The sequence below is a fragment of the Planococcus citri genome, chromosome 2 (assembly GCF_950023065.1).
Source record: "Planococcus citri chromosome 2, ihPlaCitr1.1, whole genome shotgun sequence".
Classification (NCBI taxonomy): Eukaryota; Metazoa; Arthropoda; class Insecta; order Hemiptera; family Pseudococcidae; genus Planococcus; species Planococcus citri.
In genome coordinates, this window is record NC_088678.1 from 40,070,650 (window position 1) to 40,095,110 (window position 24,461).

Sequence of the window (24,461 nt, forward strand, 5' to 3'; positions counted from 1 at the left end):
TTTTCGCCTTTTCGGAGAATCTCTGGAATAATTTTTAAAATCGAGAATACGAAAAAACACCAACGCGATTTTTTGATAAATGTTAATCAGCATAAAAAGTTGTATTTGAGGTAATTTTTTCCGAATTTTTGAACATTGATACCACGGAGGATTATCATTTTCAGCTAATTTTTGCTGCTGTAAAAAGTGACAACACTGATTTTTACCACATCTTCAAAAGGCTCTTGTATGGACCTACAAAATGACGAAAGTTCAAAAAGTGCACCATTAGTGGTTTTCAGGTTAACCGCACTTGAACTTTATATTACTTATCGCTGTTTTTCTCAAATTTTGAGCACTCATACCTATCTCCCTTGCAAAGGCGCATCAATAACTGCGGTTTGCGCCATTCGTCATCTCTCATCTAGTGCAACGAGCTCAGCGATTTAACTAGGATGTGACCCATTTTAAAACTGCACAAAGTTGACAAGAAACTCTTTGAAAATATAAGTCTTCAAATTTCGAGGAATTCTTTGACCATCTTTTCTTTTTTCTTTTCCCGAAATCAAAGCGGAGAAAAAATATAAAAAATTGAATAACGTTCACATTTTAAAAGTGAAGGGGAAGAAACTCGCTAGTAATAATTTTAAACAATAAAACATTGTTGTGTGTTTCAGCGTAAACTTTGACTCGTTTATAAATTCATAAAATTAAAACAAAAACATCGAAGTGTATACGTTTAAAATTCGTAATTAAATAGCTTGTATCGCGTAAATCTTTAACAAACGCATCCCGCATCCATTTTACATTATGATTTATAACCTATGGAAACTGAGTGCGAACTACACGTATACAGGGAAGGCGCAAGGTGCCGGCGAATTTACGATTTTGCACAAATGCAAAGTGTTGAAAACAAAAAACGATTTTCGTCGGTGTAGTTATATGGCGATGGTATGGCGTGTGGGCAGTCGGCTATGGCGGATAAGCCGCCCGCCAAATTATTAACAACATTCAAACATATCTACAAACGAACGTATAAATTCTAATTCTTTAAAATGGAAATTTTCTCGCAAGAAAATTTATAATGTTGTAAGTTTTCCGACTGCTGAGCGAATACAATTCGCGAAGCTGTGGACTCGCGCGCTACGCTACGCTACGCAGACCGTAAAATACGATTTATGCTCAAAAGCTAAAGGCAAAAAAAAAAGCCAAAGGAAGGAACCATTACTTCGTTACCGAAATCTTTAAAAGTGATGATTTTTCCCTCTTCTCTCAAATTCAATTGCCTTTTTATATATTTTTTGCCTCACTTTGCGATAGTCATATAAGCGTGTGAATTTCGCGCTGTTTTGGATTTTTCGCGCGTTTTTTCGACGTTTATTTCAACCCTTGTTTTGAAAACTTGTGTATGGCTGTTACGCACATTTATCGTAGTACCTTGCCAAACGAATGTGCCGGAATATGTTCTCAAAAGTTGTAATTACTTTTTGTTCGAATGTTTTACTAGAGCAAAGTTGTAACGTGATTTTTTTTCCTCCTTTCCTCCTTCTCTTTTCGTTTCTATTTCCTCTGTCTACGTCGAACTTACCGACTACTGGTGTTAAGTACTTACTTACTACATCTGCACACATAATATTTGTTCGTTTCCTCTCCCCCTCCCCTTCACCCTTTGTCGTTCAATGAGGTATACCAATTTCTACCCCTAATTAGTTATCGTTTAAATTAATAACGAATAAGTTTTGAAATTTAAAATACCTATAGATTTATCAGCGAATATAATTTCACCTCGAATGAGTAGGTAAGTATCATAATTGAGCAGGTGTGTATCATTATTGTATACCTAAATAGGTAATTTTCCAATCCCTAATTTAATACCTCTCTGCCTTTATTTATAATGAACAAACAATTTCGTGGTATTTTTCTCTCTTTTTCACCTGCTCGCTGCGGTATTTTCTTTCCTTGTTGTACGACATCTTGGTTGAATAAAGATTCAAATTTCAAATGCTTGCAGTAATTTTGAAATTATTTCGCGAAAAATTCACCGCCTCGTGCCGTATAGATAGACTTCCGCGTTATAAACTTTTAACTCGGTTTGAGATAATATTTTATATAATAGGATCATGGCGTATGCGGATGGATTTTGCTAAGGGGTAACATTTTTTATGAATATTTAATGAAAATACGACGCGTATGGTTTTTCGAAAAGGGCGAATTGGGGGGTTCATTTTTTTACCAGCATTGTTTTCTCATTCCCAGTTTACTGTGTCGGATATGTTTTCAAATAGCAGTCGAGTCGCAATAAATTTCAATTTTTTTTTAACGTCAACATAATATAAAAATTGTCGGAATACCTTATGCTCTGTTTCGATGTTAAAATTCAAATGTGTAGATTACCGAAAATAAGAAAGCTGTAGATATATTCTTAAATTCCTGCTGAGGAAATGAAATATATCTAGTTTTAACGGCTACAAAAAAATTGAAAAACAAAAATCCGTTGGCCTAATGAGTATGAAATTTTTAAAATTTTATTGTTTTTCTGAGGAAAAAAATAGATTATGAATTATGATAAAGCAAGAAAAAGTTGTTTCGAAGGGCAAAGAAAAATGGCCATAAAGAGAATTTTTCCGTAGGTATAAAAAATGTGGAGTAATTTGTTTTTTCATTTTTAGAAACCGTACTCTTACAGTCTTACTTGTTACCATTTTTCAAAAATTTTTCCCCTGCACCCAACTCCACCATAGCTTAATGCGATCTTCGTATTAATTTAGAGGTTCAGACATCACAACTAAAGGCTACTTCATCGTAATCGGATTCATTCAGCCGCTTAAAAAAAAAGAGAGAGAGAGAAGAAAGAATAAAAGGAAAAGAGGCAAATATCGTTACATAGATGGAAGGTGACACATACGTAATATAGAGAAGGAATAGAGTCGAGGTAAATTTCGAACCAAAGAGGAAGTAAAATGCCTAGGTTTCTTCTACGCGGCCAAAATATACTCGCAAGGAAACCTCTCCGTCACTCGACAACCGATTTCGTTCATTTTTTCAAGCGTGGGGACTCATTGCCTTTAGGGCAATTCTCAGAAAAGATCTCAGCTGCCAAAATAAAATGTTGAAGAAGCTACAAGACAAGGTTTTGGACGTTTCAAATTGAGCCAATATTGCATCTTAAGTTCATTTGAAAAAGTATAGGGGATCCGTTGTAGAATTGCCACGTAGGGATGACAAACGTAACAATCTATTTGCAAGAAATTTACCGCACTTTACTATGTTCAAAAAATTAATTTTTTTAAAATGTGAAATGACTGCTAATTACTCCAGAAGAGTCGTTTATAGTCATATTTCAAGTCTCTTTGATCATTTTTTTCGAGACTCAATTTTTCTTCCATAGTGTAAAGCAGCCCTTATAGAGAAAGTCAAATTTTTCAATTTAAAAAAAAAACAAAAAAAGGTGATTGATGCAGCTACAATTTCAAGAATTCTCTCTTTTGGTAATATTCTACCAAATATCGTATATTGAAGGCCATTTTCAATGTGAGTAAAAAAAAAAGGTGTAGGTAAACTGTATATTTATTTCAGAGAGGATGTAAACCTAAAAAAAAGATTCCCAAAGTACCTACTAACGAACCAATTGAACATTTCTGAGATTTTATTGCAACTTTTCAAAAATTATTGTTTCACCCAAAAATATCTAGCCTCATTTTTTTCCACTCACGTCATAACATTTTTTTCCTCAAAACACAATTTTTAGGAAGCTTTTGCCCCAGAAATTTCTGGTTTTTACCTCCTCAAAATACAAATTTTCGAAAGATTTAGCCCTCGCATCAATCGATCCTGTCAATAAATTTTTGTTTGAAGATTGACATTTATTTTTAAAAAAATTATCATTAAAGTTTCCGAAAATTTGGAAATGAAAAATGAGAATTTTTTAAAAAAGGAAAAAGTGAGAATTTTTAAACCTAAAAAAAGGGCATTTTATCACTTATTTCACTTTTAAAATTTCCCATATTATTCCACGAAGTCAGTAATTCCCCTTCCCCTCTTCCTAAAACCCTCCAAAAAATCAACTTGAGAACTTTTTTTATTGAACTGGGGGCCAGTTGGGAAGTTCGTGATATTTAGTTGGGAATTTATGGTCCTCATCTGCCCCTTCCTCTTTCAATAAGGTGGTATTCGCTGCGACTCTGAGTGATGGGTAAAATCCAAAATACGTTTTTTTTAAAAAATGTATTTAACCACGCCGTGTACAGCCTTTTGGCTAGAGACGTGGAGACATTTGGAATTCGATTTTGTTGTACAGATCGATTTCTTTCAGGAAGGTAAGGAGTCTAAGGTTTTGAGTATTGCTGTAAGACAGTAGAGATTCAAGAGTGGGGTTTGGGATCAGACGATTTCTTTCAGATTGCAATTTTGGGCATTCGGTTATTAGGTGGTTAATTGAGATAGGGACTTAGAAGCTACTGAATTCAAAATAAACCAGATTTAATCTGCTCATTATTTTTCCTGTAGGTACAAATTTAAAAAAAATTCAACTTGCGCTAATAACCATTTTTTTAAAAGTTCTATTAAAAGGTCCATTAAATCATTAAGTGGGGAGAGGGGGCTCGTGCGTTGTTATAATTCATTGCAAGTAAGTATGCGAGTGACTCATAAACAACTAATTTTAAGATTTTCCATATAAAATACAAATTTCAGCTATTCTAGGAAGCCAGCTTGGTTTTCAAGGGAGTGGTCTAAAATCGCCATGAGAGTTTATTTTACTCATAAAATTAAGGGTCTTTTTAGTAGAGCTTAAAATTTCAACATTTTACAGTGAATTTGTGTTTTTTTTAATTTTTGAAAATTGAGGGATCCACCGAAGCAAATTTTTCGAAAATGGAAAGAATAAACGATGGGGAATTATTTTCTCACCAGAGGTTACCACTTTATGAAGGTTGGGAGGGAGGGAGGGAGGAAGGGAGGGGGGGAAATCCCAAATTTGAAAATAAGGACCACCCTAGTGTTGCTGGACGCTGGTACATGTATCTTTTTGCAATTTTTTTCGTGACTGATGAAATATAAATGCAACTTCATAGGTCGGAAAGTTAAAGAAAAAAATATATAAAAATACGTGACATTTTCGAACTTGAATTGAATTATAATTTCTAACGTAAGTATACCCACAGGATAATTTCTTTCTATTTTCAAAATATCCTACTTATTCATACCTACAATTTCATTCATAGTGCAAACAAGCTCTCAAAACATGGCTTGGTATCCAGTCTTGCGAATATTTGAATCATATATGTATATGCCAAAGCCGGATACGAATACCTGAATAAACCCGAAATACATCGGTCACAGCCAAGCACCATATAATTCATACTCAAAACCACGACATTTTATTTTGCAGAAACGTAAAAAATTTGACTTACATAGCTCTCTATAAGACGAACTGTTATAGGTACCTATTTTTAGTCATGACAATAGGTAGGTAAGTAGGCCTATATTAGATAGCAATGATAGCATGGAATGTGGGCTAACGATAAATGTACTGTGATTCGAAATAAGTACAGATTTTTTTGCACAACATAGGTAAGTAAGTAAGTAAGTACCTATCACAAAATTTAAAAATTTCTAAAATTCGAACATCAATGCGAGTTTACGAAATATACTGTGCGATTAGAACTGAGGAATTTTTTTTCTTTCATAGAATCATTCAACATTTTAAATTTAATATTTTGGAAATGTTCTGAATTTGTACGAAGAAAGGGATTTCAACTGATTAAAATTTGAATTCATAGGTGTTCCTTTTGACTGACGTATTTTTCCTGTTCTGAGACATATTTCCTAGTTTAAGAAGTTCTAAAATGCATAGTCCAAGAGTCCCAAATCGCAATTTTTTCCGGAAAAATTTACGATAATATGTGAAAATCAGCGAGTGAAAAAGTAGAGGTCGTAGGCTATACCGTTAATACTTTTTTAAAAATCTCGAATTAAGAATATTCCTGAAATCACAACTCACCATAATATAAAAGTTCATCAAACTACGTATCATTCAGGATTTAGCAAGCAGTGAAAAGCGTGCGTCTGCTCAATTCTCTCAGACAGAATTAGCAAACAGCTGATGAGACCTGTGCTATCTTCAAAACAGTTCTTTTCACTCGATTAACTTAATCCCCAAAGTTGAACGTTTTAAAGACACTACGAACCCATTAACCAAAGTCGAACTTGTAATTAATCCCTTTTTACATCACGACTCGCTACACTATAAGATAGTTGTATGTACCTACGTCTATGGTACGCTAAAATACTCTCAGCAGTATGAATTGAAAGAGCTAGTGAAGAAAAAAGGTCATCATAAATCCATCGTATAAATACTAACGAGATCTCTCTTCACGAGACTGTGAAATTTATCACGTGTTCGGGTATAATGTGTCTCACTGCTACGGGTATGGGTACTATTGGGTACCTACGCGATAAATTGAGAAATTGATTAGCGAATCGGTGAAAAATAGACAATGAGCGTTGCACGGCGACGTGAATTAATCGTACGTATAAATTTGGATTTCGTTGAAGACATGTTCGTTTAAAATCGTACCTATAGTATATATCTGCGATATTGGCTTCGCTTTTCGTACGTAATATTAGTATCTCTGACTTTTTCACATCGTCGAACAGAGAAATATACTGGTTGTAAATATAATTTCAGATTACCCGAAACGTTTAGCCTTTTTCATTTTCTTTTTTTTTTTCTTACGTATCATTTTCATAAAAAGGAGGAAAATGTAGTATGGAATGCATTATTGTTATATGGAAATGTTTTTGAAATGTAGGTAGCCTAGCTGTGTATAGTCAGACCGCAAGTTCGAGTATATGTAACACAGATAAAGGAATTAAATTACCTCGAAATGGAACGATAACTTGAAAACAGTTTATTGATACGTAAATGGTAATTCTTTGTTCGATAAAGAATGCCAAATGCTTCTTAATTCAAAAATGTCGGTACACCTTTTTCTCCCTTCATCCGCGGTTCGAGTCGATTTATAGGCTTGCTTTCATATTTTTCCTGTTTGCAAAATAAAAAAAAAAAATGTAAATTTTATATTAGGAGAATTGATTTCCCTTTTGTTGGAAGAGAACACGAGGAGTTTTTTTTCTCATTTTTTTTTTTTCATTCTTTCCGGAGACGAAAATATGCTCGTTAATGATAAGGCGTGACATTGAGATTTTCCGTCGTATTTTTCGTCTTTTCTTTAACAATTTAACCAATGAAATTTATTCTTGATTGACTTTTAACCGCGAGAAACGTAAAATTGACATTTTTATTCATAAGTCTGTTTAATGACACCATCACCATACCGATATATAGGTACCGTCAATTTATGTACCCAAATCGTTAGAATTAATTGTACTCGATAAATCAACCCTGGAATAACGCGAATTGGCGAATTAGTTATTTAGTAGTTGTAAAGGTAGACAGACATGCATAGATATACGTAACGCAAAAACTAATAACGCGAATGTTCTCATCTACAATTCAAATATAGCAGCTTTACTGCAGTTGACCAGTCGAACGTGCAATTCATATATTATACCTAGGTACGTATGATCATTTTTGGATTAATCAAGCTAAAAGTCCAAAGATACAGAGCTCAACTTTCCACTTACAAAAGTCTAAAAGCTTTCAAGCTTATAGCATACAGCTTTTTTGGATTTGATATTCGATCTTCCGGTTTCTCTTCAGCTTTCCATTTTGAAAAAATCGAGTAGATGGGGAACGCTGAGGAATTGACTTGAAACCAAAAAAAATAAACAGATACGAGTATTTGAACTCAACGATCTCGAATAGGTGAAAATCAACATGTCACACACAGTAAGTACATTTTCAATATTTTTCCCCCAAATCGAAGATAAGAAGGGGAAGAGGCACTGAGGGGTCGCATTAAAAAAATAAGTGAATATTTGAACTCAATGACCTCAAAACCTTCACAGACAACACTTCAAATGCCATTTAAAATATTTTTGCAATTGAAGAGTGATATTCCAAAACTCGCTTTGTCCATTTTTATCAAATTGCGTTTTTCAGCGGTACCTGGTAGATGAAGTATTAACTCACATTCCTACATCATCAACATACCAAAATAAGGTGTTAAACTCACCTAAATAGCCAATTCACTAAAAAATTTAAAAAAAAATAATGTTCCAAAACGCGCTTTGTCCATTTTTATTGACATTTTTTTCAGCAGTATTTAGTGGATAAAGTGTATACCTTCACTCCTACCTCATAAATCCACCCAAATAAAGAGCTAAACTCGTCTAAAAAGCCAATTTACCTGTTTGAAGGGAAACTGTTTTTCCTCTTTCCTGAAAAGTTGTGAAAATGGACAAAGCGAGTTTTGGAATATCACTCTTAAATTTTGACCATGTTTTCAAGGGCATTATTTAGTAACTTTCAAACAATCATCCTACGTATTTGAAACCAAAAAATCCTTCCAGGAAGGAATTTTTTTAAATGTAGAGAATGTTGTCCTCAGTAACCGGGGGGGGGGGGGCGCTTTCCAAAAATATGTTTTTTGCTTTTTTTCTCTCTCTAAAAATATGACTTCTATGAGAAAAATCTACACAAAACTTTCTACAAGAAAAGTTTTTACAATTTTTTATGCAGGACGAATTGTCATGCAGATAAACGTCCTGAATGGTTCCAATGGGAATTCAATACCTACCTATTAAATTCAAATAAAAAATATGATTTTGGGGAATTTGAACAAAATTATCGAGAAAGGTGTTGTAATTGGAGTGTTTCAATACCCTAAACACGAATTTAGCATTAATTTTTTTCAAAATAAAATTTGTAATGGTTAACATTTTTTTAAGAAAAGATGAAAACTGATTACGATGCTTTGAGTGTTTGAGTAAAAAACAGCCTTGGAAATGCTGAACAACCACTTTTTAAAAATTATTATACTTTGCAAAAATCATGATAGATTTGTGCTCAGGGTGCAGTTAAAGTACCATGATCACTGATCACCCCACCTTTTTAAGATGATTTCATTTGAATTGAGTAATTCTCTACCTTCAAGAACGTTTATCTGGGGTAAAAATGTATTCTAATTAAAAAGTGATATTTTTTGAAAAAAAAAACAGGAAAAAACCGCGAGAATTATTTGTGGAGTGGTATTACTCCTCTGCCCTTAGGTGACGCCTTCCCCACTTAGGGTTCAGAGGGATGACTTTTTAGTATGTTACTCAGGACGGTATTCCTTTGATGTGAAAAAAGTCCCAGCTGTTTGGGGGGAGGAGAGGGGAGGGGAGGAGGGAAGAGTGAAAAAGTTGCCTAAAAGTAACATGGCTATGAGGAAGCGGAGAGGTGAGCATGAGTAATAAGGTTGAATCGAAAAAATGAGTTAATATTTGAACTTTGTGCCTTCGAATTAATAACCATCGATAAGTATGTCACTTCACTTTGAAAATTATTTTGAATTTTCATCAAATTTGGAGGCCTTTGCATTCCCCTCCCCCGCCATGGGTACTGAAATTCCATTTTGGAGATGTATTGTTGAAAAGAGATGGTGAAAAAAGACCCTCGTCGTAACTGTCTTCAAATTTATAAATGTAATTTTTTTACATTCGAAGTTGAGCTTTCACTTTGAAAGTTCAGTTTTGACTAAATTGGGATTTCCTATTTGTTTTCTTCAGAATTCTTTAAACAGATTCGCTTCCAATCAAACCATTTTGAGATAAGAGCATTCATAGTTCGGCAATTATTCCGCAAGAAATCACACAGAAAATAGATGTCAAGTGAATTGCATACTCAGTTTGCCGTAAATAATACAATCACGGCAAACTGAGTAAGTATGCAATTTTATTAACATCATTGCATGATTTTCAAACCTGAATTGCAACGAAATGAAGCTGAAAATTAAACCGGGTCCTACGATTTCACAAAGACAATTTTTCGACTTCACTTCAATGATCAGAAAGAATGAAAGGAGGGGAAGAGCCTCATACTTCTTACATCTTTTCAAGTTCTTCATCTTGAATAACTAAACTTTAAATGCTCAAATTACACGACTGGTTGAACTTGCTTTAAAAAGAATGCGTAGAAGATTTGAATTTAAGAACCTCAAATTCGAACTTTTTGAGTGAGAGATCAATTTTGTAAGATACGTAAAAGGTACATACAGAAATAGAAATCTAAGATTTGAAGATTTGAAATATTACAGTGAAGACACTCTTTGATATATTCTTTATGGCGAACTAATTTTCAAAATGGAGTTTGAACATCCCTTGTGGGGAAAAACCACTTCCCTCCGTTTCTTTTATAATTTTGATCAAAATTCAAAAAAAAAAATGTAACATGCGATTGTTATCAATTTAAAGGAGCTGAATTTGAACATTGACTGATTCATCGGTTCAACACCTTTAAATACCTTTCGCCCTCCTCTCCGCCAATTCAGAATATCAAAAGCTTGCAAATGAAAATGACGATTAACGCATCGTTTGTTACATTTTCAAGCGTGCTGACTTCACCGAAACTTTACCCACAAGTTTAATTTTGATTTTTTTCAAAATACGTATAAAACCTCCTTTCTCTCTCCAAGGAGAAGAACTTCGCTGAGAAATTTCTGCAGAAGAATCTGCCTTTTGAATTAGAAAAAAAAATTTAAAACTTGAATATGTTGAATAAGTATGAATTGAATAGGAGCTTACGCATAAATGAAGCTCTATCTCTCTTCCAATTTTTTCCTCATTTCAAGTTGGAAATTCTCAACTTCCAACACCGTTCAATTAAAAAAATTTTATGAAAAAAAATTACACACCAGGTTATTACCGACACGAACACGAAAAAGATAGACAGGTAAAGAAGGAAAAGAAACGAATAAGACAGGTGGCAAGATACACTAAAAAGTAAGCGTTGTGGAAGAATTCTTTCATTTATCAACGACCCCAAAAAACAGCAACGACTGAGATGAGGTCCCGCTAAATCCATTTTTATGAAATTTCATCTCCGAGTTGAAATATTTCACAAAGTAAGTACTTCGAGTATCTGACGATGCGTGGAGCAGCGGAGCACACTAACACGAGGTAACTACATATACAAAAAAGAACAAATAAAATTATCACGATGATAATATAAAAAATAACTGAAAAATAAAAGTCATGCTCGTGTAGTTTTTGCGAATTAAAACATCCCGGTTGCGCATATTTTTTGTTAAGATTTTTTTCCAAGTTATTCATTCAATAATGGAAAAAAAGAGTTGATGAAAACTACTCGTGTATTCGAATTGTTTGATATGTAAAATTACTATAGGTACTTTACACGTTGAAAATTCTTTAACTATGCGAAAAATTTCCAATAAAGTTGGGTGTTTGATGAGTAGATAGAAAAAATCAAAATTGATACAAAATTAATTTGTCAGAAAGTATTCGAAAAGAAAAGTCACATGGCAATAAACTTTTCGAAATTTCCAATTTAAAAATATTTTGTTGAGATACGAATGTGATAAGTAAAAAATCGCGAAAAAAAAAACTCCGAATACCTTGACATTTCATCGAGTTAATTCGAACAAAAATATTCACAGATACCTATCTAAGTACATTTTTCCACTCGAAAAGTTGACGAAAAAATTTTCATACGTGAAAATGAGAACAATGAACTACTGATGATAAAATTCACAAAATAAGTATCTCTCAGCTCGACAGGTCACCCTAAAATGGAGTCGAGGGTTCTCAACATACCGACAAATTTGAAAAATTCCGTTGGGAACTTCTAAAAGACAGAAAATGTTTGTAAACAATTACAATTGGACAAGATAGTGACGAGGTGACAATCTAAAATCACGGATTTTAGACCATCAGTCGCGTCTTTCCCCAGTGATACTTGTGTAATTTCAAAATTCGAGTCTACCGTAGGTATAGGGCAACTTCAGGTACAGTACACGATGAAGATGCTCTTCTGGATAATTTTTGGACTAATTCAATAGATTTCTGTGGAATTTCAATAGATATAAATTGTAATACAATACATATTAGAGAACTTATTTCGTTAAGCAGAAATAATAGGAGGATTTTGACTGAATTTGGTGGAGACTTTCATTTTGAGTAGACAGTCACCCTGAAAAAATGTCAACTCCGGAGGTGTTTCAGGACTAGAGAAATTTTTGAAAAAATCGTGGTTTTTTGTCCCAGCTCTCACCTAACCTGTTTTCGAAAAAATAACACAGCTCCAACAAATACCTAATATTTGAGATTCTGCATCGACCCAGGTTATTGTCGTCAAAATCCAAGACTTCTTTTAAAATTATAACTTTCTGAGTGGTTGAAAATTAGCAAATCCCTTCATTGTTGAAAAAATTTGTGTTTTGAAAATATTTCTTCTCGAATATTTTGTGTTAATTATGCCAAAAATCCGATAGATACTTATCACTTTTGAAACAGAGAGAGTATTTCGGAATACAGTAGTTTCATTTTTTTGTCATCAGTGCCAATTCAAAAAAATCAAAAAGAATAGACAAAAACTTGGAAAATTGTTTCGAGTTTTTGAAATTGGTATCACTGTATTCCAAAATATTAAAAATATTCATTACATTTTGATGGTATGTAGTAGCCTAAGTCGACGGAAATACCATCTTTTGAACTAGGCTGTTTTTTCCAAAACAGGTTGTGTAGAAGATGGAGCGAAAAAACCATTTTTCCAAAAATGCTCTTTATTCTTTAAGAGCCCACATCTCCCCTCCAGAGACCTCTTCAGAAACTAACATTTTTTCCTGTGTTACTTTGGACTTGAAACATTGCCGGACTAAGCTTTTTTGCCGCCTTTTCATATTTTCTTCATATTTTCAGTTAAGCAAATAAATGTGCAATAGTGGCTCAGAAGTTTCTATAGCAATATTTCTCAAGAATAATGTCATGGGTTGGCAGGTAGGTACTGAAATCGAAAATCAAAAATTCGCACTTTTTTAGTTTTTTTTTTACATTCTATATTTAAATATTTAATTTACTTAAAAATAAAAGAGAGCGTTTTTTGCTTGAACGAAAGCTTTTAAACGCTTCAGTTCAACTAGAACATTTCTGGAAAATTTCCCCATTTCCTCCTTTCGAATATTTTTTTGTTGAAGGAAAGAGGAGCGAAGCAAATGAAACTCGCCGGAAATGGACTCATTGAAAAAAAAATTTAGTTATTAATAACAGCTCTAAATAAATTAATATTTAAGAAAAATAACACTAAAAAATTAAATAAAATCATGTAGCCCCTCGCCCCCCATTTTAAAGTAAGTTTAAACATAAACCAGGAAAAATGAAATTCATTTCCTTAAGACCGGTGTTGAATTTTATAATTCTCCAATCGGCCAAATTTCAGTTTTTTTCTTCCAAGTTTAATGAAATTTCAACAAAATTTATGCACAGTCTCGAGTAAAGCAATTTTTGTTGACCAAAATTCCATTCTTCTTCTGAATGCTTCATACTTCCCTGTTACCTATTTTATTTACGATTTTTTACATTTTGGTAGGGGGATGGCGGGGTTAGGGAGGAGTAGTGTAAAGGCTCAATAGAAGAATAGGAAAGAAACTGTTCTTAAGATTATTGTCACCCTCTGGAATCCTTTTAGTCTTTTCAGTTAGGGTTAAAAACTTTCACACGCAAGAACCTGAACCCTTTTTTTTTTACGTAATTCAGTAAGCAAGCAATCAAATTGACTACAGTAAAAAAAATTAAAAATTGGCATGTTTTGACAAGGAGGCATTATTAACCAAGTAATTAGAATGTAATTACAGATTTAGAACTGGAAGCAAAAATAGGAAAACTTGACAGACAATTGAAAAAAATTTTGATGACTTCAAAATTACACGTTGTTTTATTCATAGAAATAAAATCTAAACCAAAATTTCGAAATCATAATTCATTTCATCAACAATTAATACATTTTCCACACAAAATGAGCCAATAAGCTATATGAAACAACCAAAATCTAAAAATTAACAATCAATTTTTAAAATATTGTTGCAATTTTTTCTAGCACTTTTTATCTAAAAGCTCCAATTTTTTTCAGTGCATAGAAAAATTTCAATGCTGAAGCGTTTAAATTCTACCAAAATCCAAGCACTACGTTTTACACACATCCAAAAAATCCAAAAAATCACGAAAACTCACCATTAAAAATTACAACGTATAAAAAAATATAAAAAAATCCTCTCCTTATCTCCATCTCTGGTCACTTGAACCTATTCAACAGCACTCGCCATGCGTACGTATCCATTCGCGAAGAAATAAATAAAAAATACAAAAATCCACCACCTCGCAAAGAGTGATTCAAAAAAAAAAAGGCAAATTCTTCGAAAAGAACTCGTACGTACGACACGAGGCGTAAATTAAGCGATGAAATAAGGTGCAAAGTGTGCACTATGTCTGTATCGAGGTCCTTGTAATATTCGGCATTAACATCATACTACACAAAAAAGACAAATTCCACGCCGAGTTTACCGTTCCGTTGGCGCGAATATTTTCCACGTCTGCGTATGCGTCTCCAACAACACACAGAATATACTGTATAACTTTTTCCTGTGCGAACATGAAAAGTTTTACAAAAAAAAAAAATCAACCTAGCACAGATTTTGCGAGGACTGTTGTTGGTTTATGCGAAATTTCGATACAGTCCCCTGATCCCTTCCCCTTCCCTTCTTAGATAACTTTCTGCGAGGTATTTTGAAAATATGAAAATTTTTCCCACGACGATGGAGATGACGAAGGACGGTTCCATCATGTGTCAAAAAATCATGGACGTAGGGTTGGAAATATGTAAATAAACACGTCGATTTAGGTACAAATGTGCCGAAAAGTTTACGTAAAAATAGCCAGCAAATAGGGTGGAAAGTTTTTTGACGTTAAACGAGTCAGGTATAGGCTTGTGTACTATGTATAGGCTCGGATAGAGTTTCGATGAATTAATTAATCCGTTTGTGTAATACGTAGTAGTATCAACGTTCAAAAGAGTAAAAGCTCAATATGTATAGTGTTTTCGTCCTAAACTGGTGCCATAAATTAGTATATCTAAACTGGGATATAAAATTCCACGGATAGGTAAAGTATAGGTAGAATGGTTAAGATATTATTTCACGTATACGAATACTATACCTACTTATAGCTTACTCGAGCAACAAAAAGGACGGCGATTTTAATTAAAATCTTAAAAAGCCTCTCGGTCGAGTTTATTTTTCAATACCGAACAAAATAATATAAGAAAAGAAAGATTCGGTTAGGGCGACGAACGACGTAAGAATTTCATCAATTCCATCGAACCTCGACGTAAAATTAGTTTATTTGAATAGTTACTTAGAGTTGGTTCAATTTTCGTGCTGTACTGTTCTGGCTAATTTAAACAAATTCATTCGGCAAACAGAATAGAATTTTTTTTCATATTGACATTTTTCGCTTCGGGGAATACGCGTTAGTTTCAATTTTTATTCGTAATTTTTCGGCTATAATTTTATTTGCTTATTTTTTTTCCAATTTTTTTTTTCATTTTTATTTCACCGCATACGCTGTGTATTTTTTTCCATCCTATTTCGCTCTGTTATCACGAAACCAACGCGGCTGGAATTTTTAAATATTAATACGTCGGTATTTAGATTTTCTTTTATTGTGCGAACTGTACATACATACGGAACGAGTATACAACCATACATACAACATATGAAATTTACAATAGTTCTTTAAAATATTCGACGTTTATTTTATCGTAGCACTATGTACTATAGAGTGCAAGATCGAGCTTATATATACTCGTACATACAACAAGCATATCGTTCAACAAGTGTTGTAAATAGCATTTCGCCTTCTGCTTTCGCCCATATTATTCGTATAGCAATTTTATATGCATAAACGACCCTTCGATTATATCTCCATATTTATGCTGAATCGGTCCGAAAACTCGGTACCTAGTTTTTATATTCGTGTACACGTTCCAAGTACGTATTGATACGCGGAAATACCCATACAAAAGAGAGTAAGTATACCAGCGAAATACGTAAAATGAACAACTAACTGTAATAAAATAAACGACGCCATTATTAAAACAGTTCCAAACAATGCAACTTTTATTACATCGGTGCTGACTGCTCTGCTGATGCATCGAGCGCCTATCTTACTTATTACCTGACCTCGAAAATAACTCATCGTTTGAAAAATCTGCCAACGCGACTCATTCTGTTTTTTGAGGTTTAAAAAAAATATAAGAAAATAAGAAAATATTAATCCTAAAAACGACCTTTCGGTCACGTTCTAGAGTAAATTTCATTTCAAAAATAAACTACCTCTTGAGAAAATTTTCAATTGACTGGTGAAAGGGAAAACCCCGACAACAATTCAATATCAACGTAGCTTTGATGGCCACTCCAGTTTGCAAAAGTGTAGTTGCCTATATAAAAAAGAAGAAATGAAAGGATGTGGATGAAGAAGGCGAATAAGTAAAGCTATACCATAATAATTCAATAAGTGAAAGAACCTTACATATACTATACTCGCTACATTGAAAGTATAGGTTTTGTGGTATACCAATGTAGATGTGTACATTGTACAAGGCATAGAATTTTAAAACCGCTCAATACTTCCTGAGAAAGCGATATACCGCACCAAGCAGTCTAAGATAAACGAAATAATATGTATTTACAAATGGAAGAAAATTCGCCTCAGACTTCGAATAGAACAAAGCTCTCACAATGAAACCGATAAGAAAAGGAATTTCATTCGGGCTTTTTTATTACACGACAACTAAAGAAGTGTTCCGCGATTTCGTTCTATATATTTTACTCGGTCTAACCGAGTATTAGACATTCTTGGACGAGGTAGGGAAGCAGGACAGCTTGGAATCCTACTGAGGAATCTCGATGTTAAATTTATTTTATAATAAGACTTACGACGATAAAGGTGAATGCGAAAGATCACTCGGGCAATATAATAGTGTATGTGGACTACTTGAATCGTTGGTAGGTATAAGATTCTCGAATGTATTGGTTACTTATAAGATAATTACGATTATTTGGGGAAAGGGCATGTAGGTAAACGAATTTTAAATAATTATGTTCTCTTTTTTGTTGAAAAAAATTAGTATCAACATTCAATTCTTGTACATGCATAACATTTATTTTTTCTGTAAGTGAAATATTTTTGCATTTTTTTGATTGAAAACTAAGGAAGACTCTTATCATATAAGGTCGTCAATGAATTTTTCAATTCCATTACTTTTCTCAATTATTCCCCCCTCGAAATTCACGAGAGGAAGCTCTTCAGTCAGAAGGTTGTGAGGTCATATCAGGAATTTTTGATTTTTTTTTTCATGTACCTACATCCCATCTTACTTACAATGGTAAAAATACAAAATCAATTTTTCTTCACAAGACCCTCATTTCAAATTGGAAATTACTCTTGAAAAATTTTTAGCCTACAAGGTGCACCTGGAGAAGAAACATGAGGTCTCAAAGAGGGGACATTTTCGAAAAAAATCACAGGTTTATCGTTCTTACGTCGCAACCCAACCTGTTTTGGGGAAAATGGTCCAGTCCCAAACGAAAGTATTAAATTTTGAAATTCTGCGTCGATCTATGCTATTACCGTCAAAATTCAATACCTTTTTCAGGGTTTTACCGAAATGGCTAAAAATTTGCAAATTGACTATTTTTGGATAAAATCTCATTTGGAAAATTTTTTCTCCGCAAATATTTCGCATTAATCATGCCATAATACTGAGAGATATCATTACTGAAACTGAGGAAATATTTTGGAAAGCAGTGGTGTTAATTTTTTAATCATGTTTGCCAACTTCGAAAAATTGAAAAAAAATTATAAATTTTGGGTTATTTTTCTCAATATTTAAAAATTGGCAATAACAATGATGACTAAAAAATTGGTGTTTCAAAATATTTCCCCACCCCAGGGTGTCAACTCATTTCTGGAAATGATTTTCCCTGACTTTTCTAGGTTTTCCAGACCAATGTTTCCCCTATTCAATAACATTGTATTCAATTTTCTATGCTTACCCCATACTTTAAAAGAAGAAGTGGGGGGGGGGGGGTTTCATAAGCTTCTATTCGAAAAAGATACTTCTTCGGATATGAAAACCAGCTAAACTTCGATTATCAACTTTTCTAATGAAAAATAAATAAATAAACAAACATGCATCAAGTTTGGCCAATTGATACCTACAGTGTTCATAGGTATGTCTCACGAAAATTTTTCTTTTCTCTTTTAGATTTTTTAGAGGCCTCAAAATGTGAAATTTGTTTATTGTAAAATGAGAAACATATTGGCCCGAGCGAAGTGAGGGCGAGAATTTTTGCTTTTAATTTCGAGATCCCTAAAAACGAGGTTTTTTCAAAGCGTAGAGTTCATTTTTTAGTTTTTAAATTTTAATATTGGAATTATATTTTTTTGAAGGAAGTTACTTTTGAAAAAGAAAAGAGAACAGTCTCGAACGAAGCGAGGGCGAAAGCTTCTAAAAATTTGCATTTCGAAAGGCATAAAAACAAGGTTTTTTTATGTGAGGACGAGTAGTTTTTTTTGGCTTTTAAAATTTTAGAATTTGAATGATGGAAGTCGATTTCGAAAAAGAAAACAGAACAGACCTAAGCGAGGGCCAAAGCTCTATGCAAATTTGTACTTCGAGATGCATAAAAATGATGGTTTTTTTCGTGAAGAGTTCATTTTTTAGCTTCAAAACTTGATCTGTATTAGAAAAGAAAACAAGCCCGAGCAAGCGAGGGTAAAAGCTTTTAAAAATTTGTGTTTCGAGAAGTAAAAAATAATGTTTTCCTTTCATTACAGGTTCTTATTTTTGCGTGAAAATTACGAAATTTTCTGACTTTTCCAGGCTTTCCAGGCTATGTGGACACCCTGCTGTGTCTGAGGAATAATAAGTATTTTGCAACATGTTAGTTTTGAAGAAAACATTTTCAAAACACGATTTTATTCAAAATTAAGCTACATATTTGCAAATTTTTAATTGCTCAATAGAACTCTAAAAGTGGTATTGGATTATGAAACAGTTTTTCGGGAGGTAAAGATACAGACAACTTTGAGAGGTCATACAGGCAAACAGACAACCATCAGAGGCTAAGCAGGAAGACAGATGATGAGATGACTTTGAGAAGTCGTATTGACAGGTCAATGACCCTAAGAGACCAGATGACAGACGACCTTGGGTCGTCATACCGCCGGGTGAATGACCCTTAAGAGGCCAGCTAGACGAGCTTGAGGACCCGGATAGGTAGTTCAGTGACCTTCAGAGTCTCGACTGACTGCTCAGTGCTCAGGAATCTAAAAAGGCCAGATGACAGGAATACAGACGATTTTGAAAGGCCAGAAATACGGGTCAATGACCTTAAGAGGTCATATTGAGCGGTCAATACAACAAGAGACCAGATACCTTGGAGAGCTAGACAGGTTGGTCAGTGAACTTGAGAGTCCAGGCAGACGGGTCAATGACCTTAAGAGGTCAGAACACGATCTTTGAGGATGAGACTAAGCTGAAACCATTTCACAGAAGAGAAAAGCTGCAGTTTTGAAACCGTTTCAAACCATATTTTTAAACGATTTGAAGCACTCCTGGTATTGAAATGGTTTTTAGTGAATTTTGAAATCGTTTTGAAACCATATACTCTGTGTTTTGGTTCCCTTGTGAGGTATACATTTGAGTTAGGTAGTCAGTAAATGAAACTGTCCTGAAATGTACTTACTCCTTTTCCAATTAGTCTGCACATTGGAAATTTTTTTAAAATTTGAGTTTTCAATCAAATAATCTTCAAGAAAAATTGCGAATTTTAAAGTAAAAATCTATATTTTTTATCTTTATCTTATCCATCAAGAAACTTGAGAAAAAATGTTGATATTTCTGAGCTAATATCTCTATTCTCTCGCTCTCTCAGTCACCCATTTTGTCCATTTTTTGAAACAGTTAGCATGAAAACTCACAGGCCATCCTACGGAGTTCTAAATTTTTTAAACTAATCCAAAAATCTCATAAATCGATGAAAAAAATCAAGTGCACAATTATCTATCTCGGAAAAACATACCTACTTTTGGATACCTACCCTACATTTCAATCACGAGTAGGTATCATATTTAAAGACCCACACCCCAAAACCAACACATTTTGAAGGCCTCTTTCGAGACGTACAAAGAAAAGACGTAGGTATTATATTGGACCTCTAAGGACTTAGAATTTCAAAACCTGAAATTGGACAGCTGATACTCTGAGAATCATATATTTAGGTCAAATTCATACTACCAAAGCGTTTTGAAGGTCACTTTGAACATAAGTGAGAAAAAATGTATTTATTGAGCACAAATAAGTATTTCCAAAAAAAGAGTGTCTTAAAATTTCGAAATGTGACCATCTTTACTTTAGATCACATCCTAACAACTATCGAGTTTTGAAAGCAACTTTCAACACGAGCGAGAAAAAGATGAATTTTTAGATATTTTTTCCCCAAAAATTTGAGCCTCCAAAAAATTTGACCCCTATATGATTGTGATTCATACGTGACTAGAAATGAGGTTTTTTGGCAGAATTAAAGACCATTCAATTTTTTCATCTTCTCGTAATTTTTGGACCATCTACAAAAAATCCAAATCCTCGAGAATTTTGAACTTTTCGTTCGGGCATCTTTATTTTTTTTCGAGCTGTGGTAAAAAAAAGAGCGAAATTATTGATTGAGCAACTGAGAGGCTGCCTTGTAAGAACATAAGTTGAAAAAAATATTCCTTTTTGCCAAAAGCACGACTTTCAAGTTTAATAATAATTCCACATAAAAAACCTCCATTTACCTTTTTTTTTGTGTGGTATACCAGCTAGTTCATCAAAGGTATACGACCTGAATGTCACCATGATTACAATGCACCTTTCTACTTGGCTCTTTCACGATTCAAATCACGCGTTTGTTTTTTTCAATCAAATTCGCATCGCGTTTTTCTCGCTGTTTAAACACAACGCAGCGTCACAGCAGTGAATGAGGGGGGTAGGTGGGTGGACGCTGTCGGAGGGTGGAAACGAAAAAACGAGCTGACAAAGTGATTTTTTATTATTCTAATTCGGCGAGAGAAGACATTGTCAAAAACAAACGTCGTCGTGGTACCGAACATAATTAAAATTCCGTATAAACTCGAAATCCGCGTTAGAATTATAAAATGAAATTTACATCGAGGTTTTTCCGCTGCTTCGTCTCGTGTACCGTACTCGTATTCCTAACTGTGTGTAGTGTAAATATCAATTTTTGAATTGCATCGGGCCTCCGTCGCGCCTCCGTGGGACGCAATTCGCGGAAATAATAAAAACAATAAAAACTTTAAGAACGTTGTAAAGAGAGATAAGAAGCAGCAGAATATAAGAGAGAAAACGTCACAAGCAGGGGTACAACACAAAAAGCCTCGACAACTTGGAACGAGAAAAACTATAATGGCTTTTCATCCTTGTGGTGTTTTTATTTACTTCGAGACAGCTCAGAATGCAGCAAGACTCGAGAGTGAAAAAAAAATCCTAAAAGAGAGAAATGTTAAACAGCAGAACGCGAAAGCTTATTTATTGGATTTTCCAATGAGATGTTTCTCACGATGCGAATTACCACCGCAGCAAAAGAGTGCCAGTGGGCCATACACAGCCAAAACTCCCACATACTCCGGACGTAGGTATACCTACAGTAAAATGTAAAAGCGAGAACTCGAATGAATTGCCTGCTTTGTCCTTGCCTATGTACTTTGCGGTGTTTTAATTGACCAAAGCTGATGTGTTTAACATTTTACCGACTTGTTGCGTTGGTTTCGAAGAGAGAAAAAGGCACGGTGGGTTTGGATTTTCGGCACCGTACCCGGCTGGGTACTTAATTTTTAAGAGCATCACTAAGCCATGTCAACAATTTAATGTTATACGGGTTGAAATGGGGTTCGCGCCATCGGTTTAAATGTGCAAAACGACGTAAATATCTACGCTTTCGAATGTAATGAACAATTGTACAACCGTTGTACCCTGTTTATTTAACGAGGAGACTATACGTTTTTAAAGTGGATAAATACACGACACAGAAAACAAAACTCGTGTACAGTACAACGCAATCTTACAAAACAACCGTAAGTTTTTATCTTTGATCTCGCATAAGAGAGCAGCTCGCAAACCCTGCGTACACCTTCGAGGTATTTTCTGCTGCTTTTTCATTCAAATTCATCGAGCAAAAAGCATCACACAGACACATGCACACATCTTCGTATATGATTTTTAAAACCATATACGTCGTAATACCATCCACACAGTGTCGTTTTCATTACCTAATTCGCCGACAAACAAGCAGTAATGGATCAACGCTGCGGGCGTTTTTTTCTTCACTCCGAATAGTACTATATGGAAAAATTACATAATTCGCAGAATAAATTGTCTCTCGTAGTTTGGTATTTTCCCAACTATTGCCATCTCAAAAGCTCAGACGACTCTTTTGCTCGCCAAATACGCCTCACAGCCGAACCATAATAAAGCCACGAGAGGAAATTTCAGCTTTTTAAATTAGCCAAGACTACAATCTCATCGTATCTCATTGAAAAATTTTCATTCGAAATACGCGAGTGAGACAATTTTGTATACGTGATTTGCGCTCTTTATAACAATATCTTATTTTTTTCCGCCACTTTTCGTGATCTTTTTGCATCGTGTTGGAAATAAAATTCGTACTAAGGAATCAATACACGTTTTTATCGGTTTAAGAATTCGCCACTTCGACGTCATAAATCATAGTTAACGTTTTACCCTGTTCTAACAATAAGACAAAATACTATCTTTTTTATCCTTGTTTTGGGTAATTTTAGAAAAAGAAAAAAAAAACTCAGTTTCAGCAAGCACTCGACAAAATCGAACTCTGAGAGTTACCTATAAGTTATTCGTTGAAATTAAAATTATTTTCAATACAAATTACACGCTTAGTCGAACTTGGGAAGTTTGTAAAAAAATACTTCCGGCAATGTTGACTTTCATTTTATACAGATAATAGATGTAAGAATTGAAACAAGGATATGAGTTTTTTATCGACAAAAATTATATCGAGGATGTTGGAAAAATGAATACAAAAAATTGCAAATTTGAGAATTGTTTGCAAAAAAAGAGAAGAGATTGAAATAACAACAACCAACGGAGTTGAAAAATTCAAGAATACCAGGAAAAAATTTACGTTTTTCAAAAAATTACGTATCAATTATTTTTCAAATACTTTCCTTGAAAAAAAAAAAAAAAAAAAATGAGCAACGAAAAAGCAACCTTGATAAGTTGATAATACTAACATAAGTAAGTATGTAGTTTTTTTTTCATCATTTTATAAGCACCTACCTAACTATTATTCTTACACATCGAAATATCCGCTTTTATTTATTTATTTTTCAACTTTTAAAAGAACGTTTTTAAAATCGAAAATACTTTATTGAAGGTACAGAGTGTGTTCATCATTAAGTTAGGATCGAGAAAGAAAGATGGGAATGGATTTCGAATTTTAATACCCCAATTCCAAAAGCTACGTAAATCATTTCATTTCAAGAATTTTGTCGAATAAAAAATTAAAGTAAAAACTATGAGGAGGGTTTTTATTATTTTTCATTAAAAAAAAAGTTGATGGAGCTTTCAATTCTAACTACAACATTTTCAGCAAAGAACTAGTAAATATTTAACAAAGATGAACCTTGAAAAATACTTTGTTTTGAGCTCTCGTCAGGGAGATTAAGGATTTACCAAAGAATTGATTTGACATTTTTTCTATGCTTTATTCATGTCATTTGGCACTGTCAAATTTAAAAAAATAAAAATAAAAGGAAAATTGAAAAACGACCCACTCTAGTTGATGGTACATACTTGAACTCATTCGTTTATATGTATTTTGGGTATTTATCGAACTGAGGTAAGAAGGCAACGAATGTCTTGAAAATTTCGAAAATTATCATTTCAACTTTTTACATTTTTTTTTGGTAACATTTTCTGGAATTTAAAAAATCAGCTAAAAAATTTACTAGGTAGTTTCAGGATCCAAAAATCTCGTATTCCAGTTGAAATTAATCGGTTTGCAATTGAGATCTACGAGTAAAAAAGAAATAAAAATAACGAATAAAATTCGACATATTTTTGATTTTGTTTCAACCCGAAAAATTAGCTCCATAGAGTTTTTTTGTTAATTTAAAACAAAAATCACACCTTCAATTTTCAATTAATTCTAACTTTATGTATTTTTAATATTATCATTACGTCCAGAATGGATGGAAATTTTCCATCGACTCAAGAACAAAAAAAAAACTAGTATAAAAGAAAAAAATTCCAAACATGTAAGTTTACAAACGTGAGAATGTTCTAGAAACTGCCTCAATCTGTATCATTCTTACTTAGCCGTTTATATGAAGAACTAAATTAACCGATCTTATCACCAGGATTAAAACCACGATAACGAATGAAATAATATTACTAATGTCAAACGCAAATTGCTCAATAAAACGAT

The 24,461-nt window shown here is 33.6% G+C and overlaps 1 protein-coding gene across 1 annotated transcript in view; it reads right to left on the bottom strand.

Annotated features, from left to right (window-relative positions):
- Nucleotides 1–14,474, bottom strand: part of LOC135835764 (zwei Ig domain protein zig-8-like) — a 77,283-nt gene extending 62,809 nt beyond the window's left edge. The window contains exon 1 of the mRNA XM_065350182.1: nucleotides 14,110–14,474. Coding sequence (XP_065206254.1) covers nucleotides 14,110–14,164 — 55 coding nt within the window. The 5' untranslated portion in view covers nucleotides 14,165–14,474. The remainder of the gene's footprint in view (nucleotides 1–14,109) is intronic.
- Nucleotides 14,475–24,461: the final 9,987 nt, after the last annotated feature.